The sequence below is a fragment of the Delphinapterus leucas genome, unplaced genomic scaffold, assembly GCF_059928025.1.
Source record: "Delphinapterus leucas isolate spDelLeu-1000000601 "Yukka" unplaced genomic scaffold, BTC_Dleu_Yukka2 spDelLeu_asBTCV2_sq25, whole genome shotgun sequence".
Lineage (NCBI taxonomy): Eukaryota > Metazoa > Chordata > Mammalia > Artiodactyla > Monodontidae > Delphinapterus > Delphinapterus leucas.
In genome coordinates, this window is record NW_028322234.1 from 11,356,209 (window position 1) to 11,378,849 (window position 22,641).

The 22,641-nt window shown below is 51.3% G+C and overlaps 2 protein-coding genes and 1 long non-coding RNA gene across 10 annotated transcripts in view; 2 read left to right on the forward strand and 1 right to left on the reverse strand.

Moving 5' to 3' along the window:
* On the forward strand, window positions 1–16,110 carry ECSIT (ECSIT signaling integrator). Of its 5 annotated transcripts, none has more exons than XM_089905438.1 (9): window positions 15–90; window positions 296–434; window positions 5,355–5,473; window positions 9,583–10,000; window positions 10,223–10,446; window positions 14,527–14,584; window positions 14,717–14,865; window positions 15,035–15,140; window positions 15,722–16,110. In XM_089905438.1, exons 2-9 carry the CDS (start codon window positions 296–298, stop codon window positions 15,970–15,972), a joined length of 1,464 nt encoding a protein of 487 aa, XP_089761564.1. In that variant the 5' UTR covers window positions 15–90; the 3' UTR covers window positions 15,973–16,110. The 5 variants fall into 5 exon arrangements, with proteins under 5 accessions (XP_022412973.1, XP_089761566.1, XP_089761564.1 ...); XM_089905439.1 differs by having other exon boundaries at window positions 15,083–15,140; XM_022557265.3 differs by lacking the exon at window positions 296–434 and having other exon boundaries at window positions 1–90.
* Window positions 1,765–17,149, reverse strand: LOC115804187 (uncharacterized). Of its 2 annotated transcripts, none has more exons than XR_016391498.1 (3): window positions 15,321–17,149; window positions 14,362–14,592; window positions 1,765–9,978 (listed from the first exon to the last, which is right to left on the reverse strand). It is a non-coding gene; the product is annotated as an uncharacterized LOC115804187 (long non-coding RNA). The 2 variants fall into 2 exon arrangements; XR_004025038.2 differs by having other exon boundaries at window positions 1,765–12,195.
* The window catches only part of ZNF653 (zinc finger protein 653), a 15,418-nt gene continuing 9,310 nt past the window's right edge, over window positions 16,534–22,641 (forward strand). For 2 of the 3 annotated variants that reach the window (XM_022557263.3, XM_022557264.3), the window contains exons 1-3: window positions 16,534–16,856; window positions 20,136–20,179; window positions 22,012–22,227. In XM_022557263.3, coding sequence (XP_022412971.2) covers window positions 16,558–16,856; window positions 20,136–20,179; window positions 22,012–22,227 — 559 coding nt within the window. In that variant the 5' untranslated portion in view covers window positions 16,534–16,557. The remainder of the gene's footprint in view (window positions 16,857–20,135; window positions 20,180–22,011; window positions 22,228–22,641) is intronic. The other variant, XM_089905437.1, reaches the window with a different exon arrangement.

Genomic DNA, 22,641 nt, shown 5'->3' on the forward strand with positions numbered 1-22,641 from the left:
TTGGCGGCCCGTGACCCGGATGGTGCAACATGGCGGCGCCCAGCGGTAAGGTAGAACCGGCAGGGATTCCGCGGCCGACCGCGTGAGTAGGTAGGTCGCGCATGGGGAGGCAAGCGCGAATATCTGGGCCCCGGGGCGGCCAGTTCTGTGCTGGCAGTGCGGAAGGGCGGCCCCGGAGGGCCGCGGCTGCAGGGCCAGGGCACCGTGACCTTGCCGGGTACGGGGCGGGGATGTGCCGGAAAAAGCCGCCCTCTCTGTACCCGCCTCCCCACATCCCTAATCTCTAATTTTGCAGATGAGACTGCTGAGGCTCAGAGAGGTTAAAGCCTTCTCCCAAGGTCACACCGCAAGTCATCAGCTAGGCTGGAATTGGACCCCGCATCTGTCCCTTTTTCCGAAGGGACTCAAAATCCTGGCAGCCAGCCTCAGCTGCTGTAGGTACACCCTGCCTAGGGATTAAGATTTTTAGAAGTTTTGTAGAAATTTAGCTCTTCCCATTAACTGATATTTGCTGGGTACCCACCATATACCAGGCACTGTCCCAGGTCCTGGAGACGCAGCAATAAGGCACACAAAAATCCCCGAGCTCCCCGGGAAGCCAGACATTGAACAAATCAGAAGTAAATGAAACATGTGATTTCAGATGCTAATAATTGCTAAAAATACATTCATCAGGGTGATGGGACTTTAGATTGGGAGTGGGGCGTTGGTCAGGGAAGGCTTCTTATTTGACTATAGACCTGAATGACCAGAGACAGCTCTGGACTGATGGGAGCGGGTGTGGTGGTGGGGGGGTGCGAGAAATTTACAGAAAGAGAAGCAAGTTCAAAGGCTCTGAGGCTAGAATAAAGTCAGCTTGTTTAAGAAACAAGTTTAGCTGGAGCTGCCAGTACTAAGAGTTGAGTTTGGAGGGGCGGACCCTGCCTGATTTTATCTTGTGTGATATAACATTAGTGATTTTAGGCAGAGGACACTGAATAAACTTTACATTTAAAAAGCTCCCTCTGACCACTGTGGGGAGAACTGAGTGGAGGCAGGTAAGGAAAGAAGTGTGAGGCTGGGTAGGTGGAAAGAGGTCATGGACTGGAGTGGTGGCCTGCAGATGGAGAGAAATAGATGCATCTGAGGTGGATTTGGAAGCAGTCAACAGGAGTAGCTGATGGATTGGATGGGGGAGTGAGGGACACAGTGGACTCAGAATTCCCAGGTTTGTGGTCTGAATGACTGGGAATGGTGATGTCATTGGCTAGGATGAGGAAGAACAAGTTTCAGCAGGGATATAATTTGGAGCAACATAAGTTTGAGATGGCTGGGGAATACACCAAAGTGGCAGTTAGGTATGGAGGCTGGAGCTCATGGCATAGATCATCATTTCTCAGACTTTAACACACAGAGGAGAAACCTGGACTTTTGTTAAAATGCAGATTCTGATTCAGCAGGTCTGGGTTAGGGCTGAGATTTTGCATTTCTAATAAGCTCCCAGATGATAATAACCAATGCAGCTGGTCCCTGGGACACACTTTGAATAGCAAAGGTTTAGATTAAAGTCTTAATCTCAGCTGCATGTTACAGTCATTGGAGTGCTTTAAAATGCTGATACCTGGGCCATGCCTCTAGATATTTGGATTCAGTATATCTGGGGTATGGCCTGGACAAGGGGATTTTTAAAGCTCCCTAGATAATTCTAATATGAACAAAGTTTAAGAACCATTAGAGCTGCCTACAGGAATACAGAGAGGAGAGGAACCTCTCTTGGAAGCTGAATGATGCCTTAGAGTAGCAGACAGATAAATTCAGAACGTGGGACTCTTTGCAGCCTTATTACTCAAAATGTGGTCTCCAGACTAGCAGCATCAGCATCACTTGGAAGTTTGTTAGAGGTATGGTCTTTGGCTCCACCCCAGACCCACTGAATCAGAATCTGCATTTTAACAAGATCTTTGGTGATTCATCTGCAAATTCAAGTTTGTAAACATTGCAAACTTTAGAGAAGGAAGCAGGTCTTACTGAATGGTTGAGAAATAGACCTGGGTACTAGGAAGAAAATCAAGAGTGTCAAGGTGGGAGGAGGACCTCACCTATGCCAAATCCTTCTGAGAAATTGAGCAAAATGAGCCAAAGAAATAACCACTGGCTTTGTTAAGTGTAGAAGATACAAGGGGTCTTTACAGGAGTGGTGTCAGTGGAGTGGTTGGGGCAGCAGCCAAGTTGGAGAGAGTGAGGAGGGAACACAGCGTGCAGACATCTCTTGGGAGAAGCTGTGCTATAAATGGAGCAGAGATGTGGAGCAGAGGCGAAGAAGATGCTAGAGAAAGTTTAAACGGTGATAAAAGTGATCCAAATACTTCCCAACTCATTTTATGAGGCCAGCATTACCCTGAAACTAAACCAGACAGACACGACAAGAAACGAAAACTACAGACCAATATCTCTTATGAACCTGGATACAAAAATCCTCAACAAAATGTTAGCAAACCAATTTTAGCAACATATAAAAAGAATTATACACCATGACCAAGCGGAATTTGCCCAAGGAATGCAATATGAGTTTAACATTTGAAAATCAGTTAATGTAATACACCATATTAATAGACTAAAGGACAAAAAACCACATGATTAGTTTGATAGAAGCAAAAAAAAAAGCATTTGACAAAATCTGATGCCCTTTCTTATAAAAATACTCAGCATCTAACAATGGAAAGGAATTTCCTCAACCTGATAGGTCATCTGTGAAAAACCCACAGCTGACATCATATTTAATGATGAAAGACTGGATGCTTTCCCCGCTAAGATCAGGAACAAGACAAGGATGTGCACCCTGGCCACTTCTATTCAACACTGTACTGGAGGTCCAGCAAGGACACTTGGGCAAAAAAAAGAAATAAAAGGCATCCAGATTAGACAGGAAGAGGTAAAACTATCTATGTTTGCAGATGACATGATCTTGTATGTAGAAAATCTCAGGGAATCCAATTTAAAAAAAAAAAACTATTAGGACTAATGCAAGTTCAGCAGGGTTGCAAGACACAAGATCAACACATAAAAATAAATTGTGTTTCTGTACACTAGCAATGAACAATGTGAAAATGAAATTATACAGTAGCTTCATAAAGAATAAGATACAAATAAATTTAACAAAAGAAGTAAAGGACTTCTACACGGAAAACTGTAAAACATCGTTGAGAGAAATTAAAGAAGATCTAAATTAATGGAGAGGTATCCCATGTTCATGGATCAGAAGATAATATTATTAAGATACCAGTATTTCCCAAACTGTTCTACAGATTCAACACAATCCCTACCAGAATCCCAGCTGGATTTTTTCCAGAAATTGACAGCTGATTCTAAAATTTATATGTAATAGTGAGGGATCCAGAATAGCCATATAATATTGTAAAAGAGAACAAAATAGGAGGACTTAACACTTCCCAATTTCAGAACCTACAAGCTACAATAATCACAACAGTGTGGTATTGGCATAAGGCTCAACATATAGATCAACAGAATTAAATTGAGAGCCCAAAAGTAAACCCTTACATTTATGGTCAATTGATTTTCAACAAGAGTGACAATGAGAAAAAATAGTCTCTTCAACAAATAGTACTAGGACAACTGGATATCTACATGAAATGAACCCCTTCCTCACACCATTCACAAAGATTAATTCAAAATGGATCAGAGGGGAATTCCCTGGTGGTCCAGTGGTTAGGACTCTGAGCTTCCACTGCAGGGGGCATGGATTCCATCCCTGGTGGGGCAACTAAGATCCCCACAAGCCACAAGGTGTGGCCAAAACAAACAAAACTTCTAGAAGAAAACATAGGAGTAAATCTTCATGACCTTGGGCCAGGCAATGGTTTTTTAGATAAAACATAAAAAAAAAAAAAAAGCAAAAGCAAAGCTACAAAAGTAAAACAGAAATTGGATTTCATTGGAATTAAACATTTGTGCCGCAAACAATAACATCAGGAAAGTGAAAGACAATTCAAAGAATGGGAGAAAGTATTTGTAAATCATAAGCTTCTAGTATCCAGAATATATAAACAACTCAATAATAAAAAGATAAATAACCGAATTTTTAAATGGACAAAGGATATAAATAGACATTTCTCTGAAGAAGATACACAATGGCCAATAAACCCATGAAAAGATGCTCATCATCATTAACTTTTAGGGAAATGCAAATCGGAACCACAGTGAGATACCACTTCACACCCATTAGGATGTCTGTAATCAAAAAGAAAGACAACAGCAAGTATTGGCAAGAATGCAGAGAAATTGGAACTCTTATACATTGCTGGTGGGGATGTAAAGTGGTGCAGCCACTTTGGAAAACACTTTGGCAGTTTCTCAAATGATTAGACATAGAGTTACTATATGTCCCAGCAATTTGATTTCTAAGTATATACCCAAGGGAAGTGTAAACATGTGTTCATACAAAAGCTACACAAGTGTTCATAGTAGCAATAGTCATATAGTCAAAAAGTGGGAAGAACTGCAAGTGTTCATCAATGGAATGGGTAAATAAAATACGGTTAAATCCATATAATGAAAAAATTTTGGCAATTAAAAGGAATGAAGTCTGATACATATTACAACGTGGATAAACCTTGAAAACATGCTAAGTGAAAGAAGGCAGTCACAAAAGAGCCCATATTATATGATTCTATTTATATGAAATTCCCAGAGTAGGCAAATTTATAGACACTAGATTAGGGGGTGCCTAGCGTTGAGGGTGAGGGGAAATAGAGGGACTGCTAATGGGTATAGGTGGGGTTTTTTTGGGGGGGGGTGTGACAAAAGTGTTCTAAAATTAGATTTAGTGATGGTTGCACAATTCTGTGAATATACAGTTGACCCTTGAACAATGTAGGGGTTAGGGGTGCCGACCCTCCTCACAGTTAAAAATCCAAATATAACTTTATAGTCCGCCTTTCATATCCACGGTTCCACATCCTAAGATTCAACCAACCACAGGTCGTGTAGTACTGTAGTACGTATTTACTGAAAAAAAAATCAGCGCGTAAGTGGACCCATGCAGTTCAAAGCAGTGTTGTTCAAGGGTCAACTACTGAAAACACATTGGATTTTATACTTAGGTTCAACTGTATGGTACACAAATAAAGCTGTTAAACAAAACAGAATGATCTGGTAGGGAGGGGGACGAATGCAGGAGCAAATTCCTCAAGATAGTGAAGGGTTTGGCCCAGAAGAACAGGGACCTTTGATTGTAACAGTCACTTCTGCTCCACCTTGTGCATGCAGTCTGGGACGTGACCTCTGCCCAAGAGAGGGGTCTCATTGCCTTTAGCGGGTGGGGTACCAGGCTGATGCTCTTTCTTCTCTCTTTCTAGGTGGTTGTCCGACAGGCAAAGACATGAGCTGGGCCCAAGCCATCCTGCTGGCCCGGGGCCTCTCTCGGGGCTGGGGAGGTATCTGCAGCACTGCCCTCACCGGAGCCCCCTTCTCTCAGGTAACTGCCAGTCATGGGGTGGAGAGAGGCAGGCAGGCCTGGGATTTGCTCACAAGCCCTCCCAGTGAAGCCAGCTCGGGGTGGCGGGGGTGGGGGTGGGGGGTGTCTGGGCTGGCCTGTCTGCTCTGAGGGCCAGTTGAATGTCTCTTCTCATTTTAAGAAGTGTTGGTGTGCCCATGAGTGCGGCGCTTGAATTTGAAATCAAGAAGGTCTGAGCTAAGTAGATTTGGGTGGTGACTCTGGGTGACTCCTGTATTCACTTGTAAAGATGTGAATTGAATTTCGTTCCCTTACCCTAAGTGACCAGGCTGATCAACGGCCATAAATTATAACAAGGATGGTGATGGTGACAATATTAATAGCTCCCTTACTGAGCACTTCCTCTGGGCCAGGCCCTGTGCTATGCATTTCATTCGCATTATCTCATTTGTGGTGTCTCCCCTTCTTTGGAGCATTCTAGAGCTGCTTTTCTGCTTTCTGCCCTATGCACGTACCACCTGTAGTATTAGTTTCCTACACTTTCACTTTATTTATTTTTTTAAAATATAAATTTATTTATTTATTTTTGCCTGCGTTGGGTCTTCGTTGCTGCGCACAGGCTTTCTCTAGTTGCAGCAAGTGGGGGCTACTCTTCATTGCGGTGTGCAAGCTTCTCATTGCGGTGGCTTCTCTTTGTTGCGGAGCAGTGGCTCTAGGTGCGTGGGCTTCAGTAGTTGTGGCACACAGGCTCAGTAGTTGTGTCACACGGGCTTAGTTGCTCTGTGGTATGTGGGATCTTCCCGGACCAGGGCTCGAACCCGTGTCCCCTGCATTGGCAGGCAGATTCTTCTTTTTTTAAATAGAGAACAGGAGTATTTATTTATTTATTTTTAAATTTATTTGTTTTTATTTTTGGCTGTGTTGGGTCTTCCCTTCTGTGCAAGGGCTTTCTCTAGTTGTGGCAAGCGGGGGCCACTGTTCATCGTGGTGTGCGGGCCTCTCACTATCGCGGCCTCTCTTTTTGCGGAGCACAGGCTCCAGACGCGCAGGCTCAGCAGTTGTGGCTCACAGGCCTAGTTGATCCGCGGCATGTGGGATCTTCCCAGACCCGGGCTTGAACCCGTGTCCCCTGCATTAGCAGGCAGATTCTCAACCACTGCGCCACCAGGGAAGCCCTGGCAGGCGGATTCTTAACCACTGCGCCACTTTAAATGAATGCCTTTTTTAAAAAAAAAAATCTCCTTACCTAAGCAGGATATTGGGATGGCTATTGGGTGCAGCAGAACAGAGGGCTTCAATCTCAGCTGTGCTGCTTTGCTGCTGTGTGGCACCAGGCATCTTGTTTCATCTCCCAGGGCCTCAGTTTCCTCATCTGTAAAATGGGTACACGAAGAGGCACTCCTTCAATGGACAGTTGAGAAGAGTAAATGAGCCTCACTCTCAGAAAGTGCTCAACAATGCCTGGAACATAAGAATATTCCATAAGGGACTTCCCTGGTGGTCCAGTGGTTAGGACTCTGTGCTCCCACTGCAGGGGGCCCAGGTTCGATCCCTGGTCGGGGAACTGAGATCCCTCAAGCCACACAGCCCGGCCAAAAAAAAAAAAAATTCTGTAAATGTTAGCTCTTATTAGCCATATATTTGAAAAGATGCCTTATGTATAACCATTCTAATTTAAACATACAATTTAAATGAAAGTAAATCTATTAGGGTACCATCTAGAGCAGGGGTTGGCAAACTTTTTCGTAAAGGGTAAGACAGTAAATGCTTTTGGCTTTGTAGGCCATGTGGTCTCTGTCACAACTACTCAACTCTGCCACTGCAGCACAAAGCAGCCCCAGACCGGACATAATGAAGGCATATGGCTGTGTTCCAATAAAACTTTATTAACAAAAGCAGGCAGCTGACTGGATTTGCCCCACAGACTGTAGTTTGCCAACTTCTGTTCTAGAGGGATCTGACCTGCTCCCAGCAGCATACACTCCCCACTCTGGGGAACAAGATCCCCTTGACCCAAGGGAGGTACCATCATAATAGATGGGGAGAGAGGCCTGAGCAGTAGAGTGGGTTGTGGGTATCACCAGGTGGAGGACAGTCACGCTGAGGCTCCTGCTGACTCCAAAATCTGCATTTTCTTTTTTCGACTCAATTTTTTTTTTTGGTTTTTTTTGGCCATGCCACGTGGCTTGTGGGATCTTAGTTCCCTGACCTGGGATTGAACCCAGGCCCTCAGCATTGAAAGCATGGAGTCCTAACCACTGAATTACAAGGGAATTCCCTCAACTCAGTTTTTGAAATCTATCTTTTAAATAGGTAATTACAGCAGACAATATAGTTCAAAATTCAAAAAGTTCTGAGGCTGTACCGTGACAAGGGTCTCTCTCTCTCTCTTGCCTGGCCACCACTTAGCTCCCTTCTCTAGAGGCAAGATGTTGCCTGCTTATTGTATTTCCTTCCAGAGATGTTTTTCACAAAAGCAAAAAATATGTATCCATACAGTCGATTCTCATTATTCACAGTAACATTCTAGAAAGTCACTGCATACGCTGAATTAGCGAATACCAAACCATTGCTGCCAGGGGAGATACGGGATAAGGTTCCTGTGAGCCTCAGGTCATAACATTTTCATCAACCAATCAATCATAACGTTGTTGTATGTGTGTTTCTGTTTAAAGACATCCTATTTAATATAGGTTTTTGATTCATTAACATTGAACCCACGGCCAACAGCACTATAACTCATGCCTGAGCTTACCTACCACATGTATCTTCTCTAAGGAACAGCAGGGCCTTCTTGCACGTAGGAACACTAGGCAGGCTTAGGGGTCCTTTTCAACCACAAATCAACAAAAAAGATGCAGAAAACATACACTAAATAAACCTCTAGGGACTTTCCTGGTGGCGCAGTGGTTGAGAATCCACCTGCCAATGCAGAGGACACGGGTTCAAGCCCTGGTCTGGGAAGATCCCACATGCTCCGGAGCAACTAAGCCTGTGTGCCACAACTACTGAGCCTGCATTCTAGAGCCTGTGAGCCACAACTACTGAAGCCCACATGCCTAGCGCCTGTGCTCTGCAACAAGAGAAGCCACCACAATGAGAAGCCCGCACACCTCAACGAAGAGTAGCACCCGCTCACCACAACTAGAGAAAGCCCGCGCACAGCAACGAAGACCCAACACAGCCAAAAATAAATAAATAAAAATTTTAAAATAATAATAAATAAACCTCTAAAAGGACACTCGTTGGGAATTCCCTGGCGGTCAGTGCTTTCACTGCCGGGAATCCAAGTTCGATCCCTCGTTGGGGAACTAGTTCCTGCAAGACATGCAGCACAGACAAAAAATAAAACAAAATAATATAAAATAAAAGGACACTTGTTGACAGCATGGGGGCTGATACAAGAAGGCCAAGCATTGCCTTGTTCCATCTCAGCTGGGAATATAGGCGCTGGGCAACTCAACTTTCCACCCCCCTGCACGTGTCTGCAAATGGCCAGAAAGTGCCAAGAGTACTGGCTTTGGGAGTATAAATGAATTTTAGCAAGTAGGCAAGTTTGCAAACATGGAATTCGCAAATAATGAGGACCAACTATATATAAGCTGTTGTTGTTTTCTTTTTTTTACACAAATGGGAAGCTACTGTACACACCGTTTCACACCTTGGTTTTTTTTTCATTTAATGGTATACCCTGGAGCTCACTCCAGGCCACACAAGACCTCCTCAGTGTGCCTTACAGCGGTAGGTGCTCCTTGTCCAGGTGCTTGGCCATTTACTAAATTATTTCCTTGCCGATGCACATTTGGGCCATTTCCACTGATGCAGCAGACGAACAAAAGTCATTTGGTGCAGGTGCTTTTAGAGCTATCCGATTTAAATACCAGATGCAGGATTGCTGCGTCAGAGGGTGTGTGTTTGTCATTGTGGTGAACATTGCCTCCGTCGGGGCGTTACCATTGCTCTCTCACACTTTGTGATGGTGCCTGATCATGGGTCTGTAACCTGCGCAGCACACTTCTTCAGAGGCCCTTAGGGAGGCCTGCTGGCACCTTTCTCAGCAAAGAGCCAGTGCGGCAGTCCCCCAGGGGCACTGGGAGACCCACATTCCAGCAGTGGTTCTCTATCCGCAGGTGACGCCCCAGGCCCCGCGGGGCCTCCACTGCAGCACAGCCGCCCACCAGCCTGACTCGCCGCTGGTCCCACGCCCACCCGAACCCCAGAGGGGGCTGGTCAAGGCCCTGGCACCCCATGAGGAGCTGTTTAGGCAGGCGCCAGATGGGGTGCGGGACAAGGCGAGCTTCGTGCAGGCGGTGCAGAACTTTACGCAGTACAACGTGCACAAGCGGGGCCACGTCGACTTCATCTACCTGGCCCTGCGCAAGATGCGGGAGTATGGCGTCGAGCGGGACCTGGCTATCTACAACCTGCTGCTCGACATCTTCCCCAAGGAGGTCTTCCGGCCTCGCAACATCTTCCACAGCATCTTCCTCCACTACCCACGGCAGCAGGAGTGCGGGATCGCTGTCCTGGAGCAGATGGAGAACCACGGTGAGGCCAGCAGGCCAGCTCAGGCGGGGGCGGGGGCCACCTCCCTCTCCAGGGTCTCGGGGCCCTCCATGGCTCCTTGGCTCTGACTCGTCTCCTCTCTGTCTCTCTGTCTGGCTTCCTCCTCTGCGCGCCCACCCCCATCTCTTGCTCATCTCTCTCTCCCATCATCCCTTCCCTCTTCTGCCCCCTCCCTGAGGCTCAGCCTCCATCTGCCTGGCACAGGGGTGATGCCCAACAAGGAGACGGAGTTCCTGCTCACTCAGATATTTGGGCGCAAAAGCTATCCCATGCTCAAGTTTGTGCGCATGAAGCTGTGGTTCACCCGCTTCAAGAATATCAACCCCTTCCCCGTGCCCCGGGACCTGCCCCAGGACCCAGTGGACCTGGCCAGATTGGCCCTGCGGCACATGGAGCCCGACCTCAGTGCCAGGGTCACCGTCTATCAGGTATCCACCCCGTCCACATCCTCGGCCGCCTCTGGGGCAGGGCCCCTTTCAGTAAGCCCAAGTGATTGTGGTGAGACAGGCCGTGATTCGCTGGCAGAACCTCCGCTAGAGTCCAGGGCCCTTGGCACAGCTTGACCTCTGACCTCGGCCCCTCTCCCCACATTCACTGTATTCCGGGCATGGCTTTCTGTTCCTTGAGCAGTCTGTGGCAGCTCCCCCCGAGGCCTTTGTGCTTGCTGTTCCCTCTGCCAGGAACACCCTTCCTCCGGGACTTCACTTCCTTCAGGTCTGAGTTCCACCGACCTTTCGTCAGGACCTCTTTCCTGACCACCCTGGCTGAGCCTGGTTCCCCGTGACTCAGTTTCACCTGTGTCTCCCAAGGCCCAGCACAGGTTCTGGCACAAAGCGGACGTTCCACAGCTGTTTGTCGAATGACTAAATGAAATATTCCCCATATCCTGGGGGCTGTGGGAGCCCAAGAGGGAGCAGGGAGGGCTTCCTGGAGGAGGTGAGGGTGAGCTGGGCGCAGGCAGAACAGAAGAGGTGAGGAGAGTATTCCAGGCAGAGGGAGCAGCATGGGCCAGGGCTCGAGGGTGGCTGGGAGTGGCTGGAGATGCTGAAAGGGCTTCCTTTGGTCGGAGCAGGGAGTTGGGGTGAGAGAGAAGAGGCATGTAGGACACCGGGTTAGTAATGAGAGGGCCACGGGGAGGTTTTAAGAAGAGGAGGGTTGGGGTGCAAGTCAAGTTTCTGGAAGGATTTGCGCCTTTGAAAGCGCCCCCTGGCGGCCGTGTGGATGGTGTTGGATTGGGGGCAAGGCAAAGAGGACAGAGGGGCTAGGAGAGTGGTGATGTGGTGTCCCAGTGAGAGAACATATTGCAGAGGGAGTGCAGTTTTTAACTCATTTCTTCGTTTTTTAAAGTAATGCATTAAAAGGAATTCCCTGGTGGTCGAGTGGTTAGGACTCTGCGCTTTCACTACTGAGGGCCTGGGTTCCATCCCTGGTCAGGGAACTAAGATTCCACAAGCTGGGCGGCATGCCACCACACCCCCCGCCCCAAAAAAAGTAATGCATTAAAAAGCCAAACAGGGAACTGCACGGGTTCGATCCCTGGTCAGGGAACTAAGATCCTGCAAGCCCACACGGCACAGCGGGGAAAAAAAAAAAAAAGCCAAATGGTACACAAGAACACACAGTGAAGAGTTCCCCTCTCCTACCCTGACCCTTTAGCCCCCAGGCTACTTCCCCAGAGGTGACCACTTCCATGTCTTCTTCCCAAGAGATCTATGCATTTGCATGCAGATGTATACTTTTATTTTTGCATATATATCCTTTGTATTTAAGTATCCCTTTTTTCCCGTTTCATTATTAAAAGTGTACACAGAAGGGTTGAAAACATGGTAAAATGATCACCTACACCACCTAGATTTTTTTAAAAACTTTATTGAAGTATAGTTGATTTACAATGTTGTGTTAGTTTCTGGTGTACAGCAAAGTGATTCAGTTATATATACATATGTTTACACATATATTTTTTCAGATTCTTTTCCATTATACTTTATTACAAGATCTTGAATATAGTTCCCTGTGCTATACAGTAGGACCTTGTTGTTTGACACCACCTAGATTTAGAATGGGAACAATCCAAGTATCTATCAAGAGGGACTTGTCCATGTCCACTGTGGCACCTCAATCAAAGACTGGTGAAAAAAGTGAAAGGGTGAGGCATGCACAGTGGTGTAGTAAGCCACCTAAAGTGTGAGGAGGGAGGAGAAATAAAAAGGCATATAGCTATTTGTTTATTTTCACAAGAATAAATATTGCAGGGAATTCCCTGGCGGTCCAGTGGTTAGGACTTAGAGCTCTCACTGACAAGGGCCCGGGTTCAATCCCTGGTCGGGGAACTAAGATCACGCAAGCCAGGCGGCATGCCCAAAAAATAAAAAAAATTAAAAAATAAGTAATGCAAAGATAAGTCAGATATGGGTAAAAATGGTCATCTCTGGGCGGGCAGAGGAGATGGGGGTAGAGAGAAAAGGAATGGGAGGGAGACATCTATTTAATATGGGTTGGCTTCTAAACTATGGAAATGTTTAGTCTATCAAAAATATATATAGGGCTTCCCTGGTGGCGCAGTGGTTGAGAGTCCACCTGCCGATGCAGGGGACACGGGTTCGTGCGCCGGTCCGGGAAGATCCCACGTGCCACGGAGCGGCTGGGCCCGTGAGCCATGGCCGCTGAGCCTGCGCGTCCGGAGCCTGTGCTCCGCAACGGGAGAGGCCACAACAGTGAGAGGCCCGCGTACCACAAAAAAAAAAAAAAATATATATATATATATAAAATCAAAAAAGAGGGGAAAGAACCCACCAAAGTTGAAAACAAACATATGTGGCTAAATATCCAATTGACAGCATAACCAGTGAGAGAAAAAAAATTCTGAGTCACTGTTGTCTGACATCCTTAGTGGCCTGCATTCTGAGAATCCTGAACTTAATCCCCTAGCGTTATGGTCAGCTGTAATATCATAATCATTTATGTATGTTGATGGATAAGTCAAATAAGCATGTGTATTACTTGTAATAGGAGCCAAGATTTTGACTGTGAGAGAAAAAGATATACAATGTTAGAAAAAATGTTATTTTAATATTAAAAATAACGGGAGAGGCCACAGCAGTGAGAGGCCCACTTACCGCAAAAAAAAAAAAAGAAAAATCGGTATAAATATATTGTCCAGTAAAAGGGCCCAGGAGCAAAACCTACACTTTTAAAGATGTTTCTCAAACGGCAGCGCATTATACATACACATATTCTGCACCTTGCCTTTTGCTGTTCTCACTTAATAATATGGCTGGGAGCCCCTTTTTTTTTTTTAATTAAGTATTGGATTTTTTTTTTTTTTGATGTGGACCATTTTTAAAGTCTTTATTGAATTTCTTACAGTATCGCTTGTGTTTTATGTTTTGGTTTTTTGGCCACAAGGCATGTGGGATTTTAATTCCCCGACCAGGGATCAAACCCACACCCCCTGCATTGGAAAGCAAAGTCTGAACCACTGGACCGCCAGGGAGGTCCCAAAGGAGTCCATTCTTTTTAACCTGAAAGGGTGGAGGATATGTGTGCCAACAGTTGTCCACTCACAGGTATTTCGGTCAGAGTATGTGCATTTTTTCAAAAATGAATTTCATTTAGTTTTGGTTTTTGTTTTCTAGCCACGCTGCTTGGCTTGCAGGATCTTGGTTCCCCAACCAGGGATTGAATCTGGGCCACCGCAGTGAAAGTGTCGAGTCCTAACCACTGGACCACCAGGGAATTCCCTCATTTAGTTTTTTGTTTTTTGTTTTAAAAGGCTTTTTTTTTGATGTGTAACATTATTTTTTTAATCTTTATTAAATTTGTTACAATATTGCTTCTGTTTATGTTTTGATTCTTTGGCCGCAAGGCATGTGGGATCTTAGCTCCCCAAGCAGGTATCGACCCACACCCCCTGCACTGGAAGGTGAAGTCTTAACCACTGGACCGCCAGGGAAGTCCCTCATTTAGTTTTTAAAATCACATTTCAGAGTGTAAAATTAGAAAGCTACAAAAGGCTGTTCTTTCCCTCCCTGCCCTCCACAGAGGCAAATGCTGTGACTTGCTTCTTGTGTCTCCTTCCTGGCATATTCTGTTTGCATGAAATTCTTTTCTTTTTTTAAATTTCACATGCACTGAGCACTTAGCATGTGCCAGGCATCGTTCTTGGCATTTTAGAACCATCTCAACTAAGTGCTGTTATTGCCCCCATTTTGAACTGGGGAAACTGAGGCACACGGTGACTTAGCCAAGGTCATGCAGACAGTGGCAGAGCCGGGATTTTAACGCAGGTGGGCCAGCTCCAGGGTTCCCTCCATGTGAGTATATCCAGGGTCAGTGGCTCTTACCCAATTAGATAGAAGCAAGAAGGCGGTGGGCTCGAGTGATTGTTGGAGGCCCAGTAGACAGACCCAAGAGGGGTCCTGAATTCACTGGAATCCCCATTTCTCTCTCCCGGGCTCCTCCGTAGGGGCTGTGGGGGCTGCAAGCTTCCACTCCGACTTTCCTTGCAGATGCCTTTGTCCAAAGACTCCACAGATGCCACGGATCCCACGGAGCCCCACATCATAGGTAAGGTCCTGCGGAGGGAGGGGGGGAGGGAGCGAGCGCCGGGTTCTCAGCAGGCCTGCTGGGTGGGCTCCCTGGGCCTCTGGGCATAGCCCCTCAGCCAGGACGCCCCGGGAATGTGTGTCTCCACATCAGGAATCCAGAGTCCTGATCAGCAGGCCGCCCTGGCCCACCACGACCCAGCCCACCCGATCTTCGTTGAGGGTCCCTTCTCCCTGTGGCTTCGAGACAAATGCGTCTATTACCACATCCTCAGAGCTGACTTGCTGCCCCCCGAGGAGAGGGTGAGGGCCCAAAGTGGGAGTCGGGGGTGGTAAGAGTGAGTTGGCTCAAAGGTGGGGAGGGGGGTGGGGGTATAGGAGGGCAGGGGCCGGGGGAGAGGCGGCAGGTGGCTGCGACATCCTGGGCCTCTGCCTGCACCTCCGCTGGCCCCCACCCCCACCCCCGGGTTAGGAAGTAGAGGAGATTCCAGAGGAGTGGAACCTCTACTACCCGATGCAGCTAGACCTGGCCTACGGGAGGAGCAGCTGGGATGACTACGAGTTTAACATCGATGAAGGTAAAAACTGGGATGGGTAGGATTCTGAACACTCCATGGGATGGGGTGCCACCTCTGGAGTCGAGGGGTGGGGCCCGGGCCGAGACCTAGTCCAGTTACACACACAGACCCTCTATACACACACACACACACACCCCACCACCACCCCACCACCTCCCCCCACGAAAGCACAAAACTCACCACTCAGGGGCTCCAGACCTGTCAGCCCTCAAACATCCTCCTTCAGACGTTTATGGAGCACCTCTGTGCTGGCTACTGGGCATGACCAGGACAGGCCCAGTCCCTTCCCTCAGGCCAGCGGTGGATCAGACAAGTTACATTCTTGGGGTTCCAGCGGAGGAGCACACAACTCAGCCTCAGGTGGGAGTCAGGAGGATTTCCTGGTGGAAACTTGAGCCAGGAGGTGTCACCTAGGTGAAGCATGGGACAGGCAGGCTAGGCAGAGCATGTGCAAAGGCTTGGAAACACACAAAAGGAAAAAGGGAGCTTAAAGCCCCCATCCTTGGCCTGGAAGGGGTGTGGGCTTGAGGGGGCTGCCCCAGTCCCTACTGCACAAACTGAGGGCCTGTCTCTCCTGACAGTGGAGGAAGGCCCTGTCTTCGCCATATGCATGGCGGGTGCTCACGACCAGGCCACGCTGGCCAAGTGGATCCAGGGCCTGCAGGAGACCAACCCAACCCTGGCCCGCATCCCGGTGGTCTTCCGCTTGTCAGCGTCCTCCGGGGAGCTCCTGGCATCCTCCTCAGGGCTGGAGGAGCCACCCTTGACCCCACCCGAGGGCCGGGAAGAAGAGGAAAACAATCAGCAGCGACAGCAGCAGAGCCAGAGCTGAGCCTAAGCAGCACAGGAGCACAGGCGGTGGACTGGTGTGAAAGCATGAGATGACCTTTTAGTGTACAGCAAATAAAAGTTTTCCGGCTTGGGGCTGCCCTGCCTCCTCTCTGGCAGTGTAGCGTCCCTGTCCCTTTAATGCCTGGTGTTACGTCTTTTCAAGTGGTGGAAACATCATCCAGAACTGACAGGTCGAGCCGCTGGCCTTCCGTCCGCCTTTCCTGGACAGCTCCCACCCTTCCTTTGTCATCCCCACAATTCATTCAGGATAAAGGTGCGGAGGAAGAAGCCCCCATCACCCCAGGGTGTACGGGCTCTCCTGGCTCTTTCTTCCCGGATCAGCCTCAAACCTTCAGCTACCCCTTCCGTCTCTGCCTTGTCAGAAAGTTTAACAGAGAAGGGAGTAAAGGGAGAGTGGGTTGTTGCTGGCGCTTATTGCGCGCATGCGCAGCTTCCGCTCTCGATCTTCTTTTGGCGCCGCGAGGCAGTGAGAGTCCATGAGAAATTTCTCGTCGGCGCGGAACATGCGCGCCACTTCCGGCCGGGCTCCTAACAACGGGGGAGGCTAGTAACCAGGGAGGGGGGGATGGCGGAGCGGGCGCCGGAGCCCGAGGCGGAGGCGGAGGCTGAGGCGGGCGCGGGCGGGGAGGTGGCCGCCGAGGAGGGCGCGGCGGGCCGCAAGGCGCGGGGCCGCCCGCGGCTCACGGAGTCGGACCGGGCCCGGCGGCGGCTCGAGTCCCGGAAGAAGTACGACGTGCGGCGCGTGTACCTGGGCGAGGCGCACGGGCCCTGGGTGGACCTGCGGCGCCGCAGCGGCTGGAGCGACGCCAAGCTCGCCGCCTACCTCATCTCGCTGGAGCGCGGCCAACGTAGCAGCCGCCACGGGTGAGGGGGCCCGGCCCGACGGAGGGAGGGAGCGAGGGAGGAGACGCCCCCATCCCCCGCTGAGCCTGGTCCCGCCCCCTCCGCCCCCAGGGCCCCGCCCCTGGCACCTGTGAACCCCGCCCAGCGCCCCGACTGCCGGCCTGGGTCTCTGACTGCTGGTCCTGGGACGCGCCTGGCTCGCGGCCCCGCCTTCCTTCGCTCCGACTGCCCAATCTTAGGATACGCCCAGCCTCTCGACCCGCCTCCTGGGCGCTTGGCCCTGCCCCCTAGTGCTCTGGCTGCCCAATCCTGGTACGGGCCCCACCTCCAAGCATTCTAACGGCCCAGTCCCTGGAAGGGCGGCCCCGCCTCCTGAGGCCTGAGGGGCCCGAGGTACCTGCTGGTCCCAGGCATCTCACGTGCCTCATTCCCTAAAACTCCCACAATGTAGCCTGGGGCTGTGAAAGGACACCCCGGGCCACCCAGCCCTACCCCTCATGAGGTTCCGGTGACCCACCTGGGACTGCGTGTGGCCCCATTCCCACACTGGAATGGGGCCACTGGGGAGGCCCCACACTCCCAGAGCACCCCTCACAATCCAGATCTCACTCCCCTAAATCTCTTGGCTCTTGGGGAACACCTCTGCCCAGGGAGACTCAGGTGAAGAGGAAACCCCGAGTTAGCTGCTCAGGTGGAGGGCAGAGGCCTTTGCATTAGCTGAATCTCGAGAATGAGCAGTATGGAAGGAATTTTTCTCTTCTTGCCTTATAGGTTGATGTGATGATTAAATGAGTTAAAATACAGCAGAGCGCCTCGAACGGTGCCAGGCACATAGTGAGGAGTCCGGATATTAGCTGTTATGATGATGTTTGTTTCCTGTCACAAACAGTGCTGCAACAAAACCCTTGTTCTGCCCTGGTTTTCACTTGTACACATTCACATGCTTCTCTCAGGGGAGATTCTGAGGGCCAAGAATCAACCAGAACCTGCTGAATTGTACCCACCCCCTCCCCAGCGTGGCAGGCTGGCTTATATGCCCAAGAGCAGGGCAGGAAATGCTGGGAGCTTATAAAACTTCAAGCCAGAGTCCCAGCTATTAGAGTTTCTGATTCAGTTAGTCTGGGTGGAGTTGCAGACCCTGTATTTTTTTCTGAAGAGCTTCCGGGGAGACTTGATGTACAGCTGGAGTTGAGAACCACTGACCAGAGGGAGCCCCTGGAGGTTCCGAAGCTGAAAGTGGTATTTACAGAAGCTTGTCTGGCTGAGCTGGAGGTGTGTGGGAGCTGTGCAGGACTGGGGCAGGGGCACTGAGACAACCCAGGCAGTGTGTGGCAAAACCTGACCCCGGGGCACATGAGTAGTCAGGAAAATACACTAAGGGATATTTATTCCTTCAAACTGCATGGCAGTTCTGTGTGGGAGGCACTGCGGTTACCCCCACTTCACAGATGGGAAAACTGAGGCCCAGAGGGGACCAATCCTGCTTGAGGTCACACAGCCAGTCAGTAGCAGAGATAAGACTTGAACTCGGATCTGACTGACGCCAAGTCTGTCTCCACCACGATGTGGCATTCCCCGCACTCCAGCCGTGGCGAGGCTATGAATGGGTGGAGGTGGTCATGGGTGTTTGGATTTGGGTTTGGGTGAGGATCTAGGCAGCCAGCCTGGCCCCTTGGAGGGGAGGTGGAGCCTTGGGAGGGGATAGAGGCTCCCGGGATGGTACAAGGGGACATGGATTCCTGGGCAGAGGGCAGAGCCTGGGCAGGAGCCCCAAGGAGCTGTCCCTGGGCTAGACATGGGGTGTTGGGGCTGAGGATTGCTATCAGGCTGGACAAGAGTCACTTAGGGTGGGCGGTGGAGCTGAGGAGAGACCCTGGGCTGGTTGTCAGGACATTGGTGGCAAGAGCGTGGCCCCAGCCACAGCGAGGAGACCCGTGTTCCAGTGCCTGGCTCTGTGATAATACTGAGAATCATAATGGTCATCGTTACCATTTGCTGAGTGATTCTTAATTACCAGGCTCTTTACAATGCATATGACCCCACGCCAACCCCATGAGGAAGGTACTGTTTTGAGCCCACACTACACATGGGGAAACTGAGGCACAGGGAGGCAGGGTTACTCACCCAGGGTCACAGAGCCTGCTGCTGTGGTTTAGAAGAGGAAGAGCAGGGAAGCAGTCTGAGTCAGGTGGGCAGACCCTGAAGCATGGTGGCAGGAAGGCAAAGGGAGGCCCTAGCAGGTCCAGGAGAGATGGCTCCAAAGCACCTGCCTGGAGCCTGTGCTGGGTCACAGCTGAGTGTGTCATGTAGGGTCAGGAACCTGCTTGGCAGATCTGGTGGCCATCCTGGTGTGGGAGGCCATGGGGGCCCCTGGCCTTAGGGTCTGGCCCTGCCCTGGGCTCCCCAAGGCCATGGCTCACTGGGACACACAGTCAGGGTATTGGGACCCAGGCAGAGCGGGGAAGGCCCTAGAGGTAGGCGGACATGATGGCGTGGCCTTTGGGCCTGAGCTGGCTGCAGGGTCAGGACCCTCATAGAGCAGGCAGTTAGGGCCCAACCATCTCCCCAGGGCTCTGGGCCAGCCTCAGGACCAGGATCTGCAGGTCCTTGGAGGGGGTAGTCCAAAGTCAACTCCATGACTGTTCTACTGGGTGACAAATGACCCCAGACTTAGTGGCTTTAAAACCCCACAGATTTATCATCTCACATTTCTGCAGGTCAGGAATCTGGCACATTTTAGCTGGCTCCTCAGGTCAGGGTCTCAGGAGGCTGAAATCAAGGTATCAGCACGCCACAACATCACCTAGAAGCTCGCCCAGGGAAAGATCTGCTTCTAGACTTGTTCAGAGCATTGGCAGAATCCATTTCCTCCGGGCTATACGGCTGGGGTCCCTGCGGTCTTGCTGACCATCAGCTGGGACTGCTGTCAGCTCCACAAGGTCGTTCTCAGGTCCTGGTCCCTCACAGGCCCCCTCATGCTCTCAGCTCCCAGTCTCTGACTTCAGCAGGGCCCTTTTAAAGGCTCCCCTGATTAGGTCAGGCTCCCCGAATAAGCTCCCTCTTGATAATCCACTCCCCAGCCACGGGGCCCTGGGCCCTCAGTTTCCCACTCCGTGAGGTGGTTGACGATAGTAGACCCCTGCCAGAGCTGCTGTTGGTGCAGGAGAGCCCAAGTGAAGGGGCAAGGGAAGTAGACCTGGCCCGGGAAACGGAAGCCCACATTCTACCCCAGCAGGATTGGCATCTCATCATCCATCAGGCCCCAAGCTCACTCCCCACTGCCCCCTCTCTCTGTTACAGGAAGCCTTGGGAGCAAGTCCCCAAAAAGCCAAAGCGGAAGAAAAGTAAGTGGGGCTGCAACCAGGGTGGAGGTGGCGTTGGGAGTAAGTTGCTTTGTGGTTGGTTCCCTCCCTCCCTCAGGGACCGCTTGTGGAGGGTCCACGTGTGCCAGGAGCCGGGCAGCCCGGGACAGACCCAGCCCTGCCCTCCCAGAGCCCGCAGTCTCATAGGAAAGACAGGGGACAGGCTGAGCAGGGCTGTGGTGGGGAAGTAGAGCATGGCGGGGCCCAGAGGAGGGGTCTGACCCAGCCTGGGTCGGGGGTGGGGATGGGATAGGAAGGGTTGGAGGGGGCCCGAACCTGTGCTGTGCCCACCGGGGGCGCTCTCATCATCCCCATCTGACACAGAAAGGCTGAGTCACTGCCCCAGGCTGCACAGCCAGAAAGTGGCCGGGCCAAACTGCAAACCCAGGACCATGTGTCTCCCGGGGGGTCCCCTTTGCTCCTCTGCTCTCCTGCCCGGTGCGTGGGAGTCAGCCGGGGAAGAGCCAGGCAGAGCAGAGGGAACAGCTTGTGCCCAGGCCTAAAGGGCGTGTGGTGTGCCAGGCTCAAGGGGAGCCGGGCGTGGGCAGTCGGAGCAGAGGCTGGAGTGCGTATTCCCACCCCCTGAGCACGACCCCTGAGCCCTGGGCTGTGGGTCCCAGGCCATGTCCAGCAGAGTGAGGGCCGGTGGTCCAGGGACGGCCGTCTGATGGCAGTGAGCCCCTCTACTTATCACGGTGCTCAGAGGCAGAAGCCGAGCTAAGACTGAGACCCCCAGGCCGAGACGTGTGTCCTTGGTCCCCCCGGCCCCGTCATCTCCCAGCCCGGAAGGTCAGGGGCACACCTTCAGAGCTGAGTGAAGGGCGAGGGGCAAGGCAGGTGTCTAGAGGAAGAGGGCACAGCCCTTGCGGAGGTCCTGAGGCAGGGCCATACTTGCCTAGTTTAGGAACAGGGAGGAGGCCCTGAGGCTCGAGTGGAGTGATCCAGGGCAGCAGCAGCAGGAGGTGACAGGGCAGAACACACAGGGCCTGGTGAACCTCAGGGAGGACTTTGGCTCTTACCCCCATTGAGGTGGGAGCCCTAGTGGATTTTTTCTTTTTTTATTTTGGCTGCATGGGGTCTTCGTTGCTGCGTGCGGGCTTTCTCTAGTTGCGGCGAGCGGGGGCTACTCTTCCTTGCGGTGCACGGGCTTCTCATTGCAGTGGCTTCTCTTGTTGCAGAGCAACGGGCTCTAGGCGCACAGCTTCAGTAGTTGTGGTGCGCAGGCTCAGTATTTGTGGCTCGTGGGCTTAGTTGCTCTGCGGCACGTGGAATCTTCCCGGACCAGGGCTCAAACCCGTGTCCCCCACATTGGCAGGCAGAGTCTTAACCACTGCGCCACCAGGGAAGTCTGCCCTGGTGGATTTTGAGTAGAGAAGGGATGTGGCCTGACTCAAGTGTTCAGGGACGCCCTCTGTCAGCTGCCGGGGGCAAGGGTGAGAGCTGGGAGACTAGGGCCTAGGGACTGAGCTGGTGCAGGCGGGAGATGCTGAGTTGATGAGGACGATTATAACTGTAACTAACAGCTGACAGTCGTTGTGTGAGCACCTGCCATACACCAGGCTTTATTATGTATATGACTTGACTCAAACAATGAGGACATTCCCTGCCAGTCTCTGTTGTCTCTGGGGCAGGTCTCACATCTCTGAGCCTCAGTTTCTTCATCTGTAAACTGGGGACAGGCCTGGATAATACTCAGGAGGGTGTCTCAACCCCCAGAGCTATAAGACCCATGTGGTTCTGGGGGCCGTGCTGCCCAGAGAGGGTGGTAGGGGTGAGCCGTGCCCCTCATGCCTGCCCGTGCCCCACGTGCGCAGGGCGGCGACGCAACGTAAACTGCCTGAAGAACGTGGTGATCTGGTACGAGGACCACAAGCACCGCTGCCCCTATGAGCCACACCTCGCCGAGCTGGACCCCACCTTTGGCCTGTACACCACGGCTGTGTGGCAGTGCGAGGCTGGGCACCGCTACTTCCAAGACCTGCACTCGCCCCTGAAGCCGCTCAGCGACTCAGACCCTGAGAGTGACAAAGGTGGGTCTGCGAGGGGAGGGCTCACGGTGGCCTCCAGTGTTTGGGGCTCTACAGCCCCTCATGGGCCCTGCCAGCCTCAGGCCAGCGTCGCGGACCTCACAGCAGCTGACATGGCCCTGGCTCTGGATGGCCTTGCAGTCTTTGAGTCCTTGCAGAGCCCAAGAGCTGGTCCCCATTTTGCAGAGGGACAGCCAAGGTGCGGCGCAGTTTGCTCATGTGGGCCTGAGGTCAGTCGCAGGCAGGGCTGAGGTCCAGGAACCTGGCTCAGCGGCTGGAGGGACAGGCAGGTGCTGGGCCTCTCCTGGCCTCTTTGTTCTCCTTTACATTCTCCGGCTCTCTCTCAGGCTCTGCACTGTCTCTCGCAGCCTCACCCTCTTTCCCGCCCTCCAGCCTGTTCTCCTCCCTACACCCCGT

Excerpts from the sequence above, each read along its gene's own strand:
- ECSIT (XM_089905438.1), top strand. The coding sequence starts at position 296 with ATGAGACTGCTGAGGCTCAGAGAGGTTAAAGCCTTCTCCCAAGGTCAC. Across the intron at positions 10,001-10,222 it reads GGAGCAGATGGAGAACCACG|GGGTGATGCCCAACAAGGAG; the intron begins GTGAGGCCAGCA and ends TGCCTGGCACAG. Across the intron at positions 10,447-14,526 it reads CCAGGGTCACCGTCTATCAG|ATGCCTTTGTCCAAAGACTC; the intron begins GTATCCACCCCG and ends CTTTCCTTGCAG.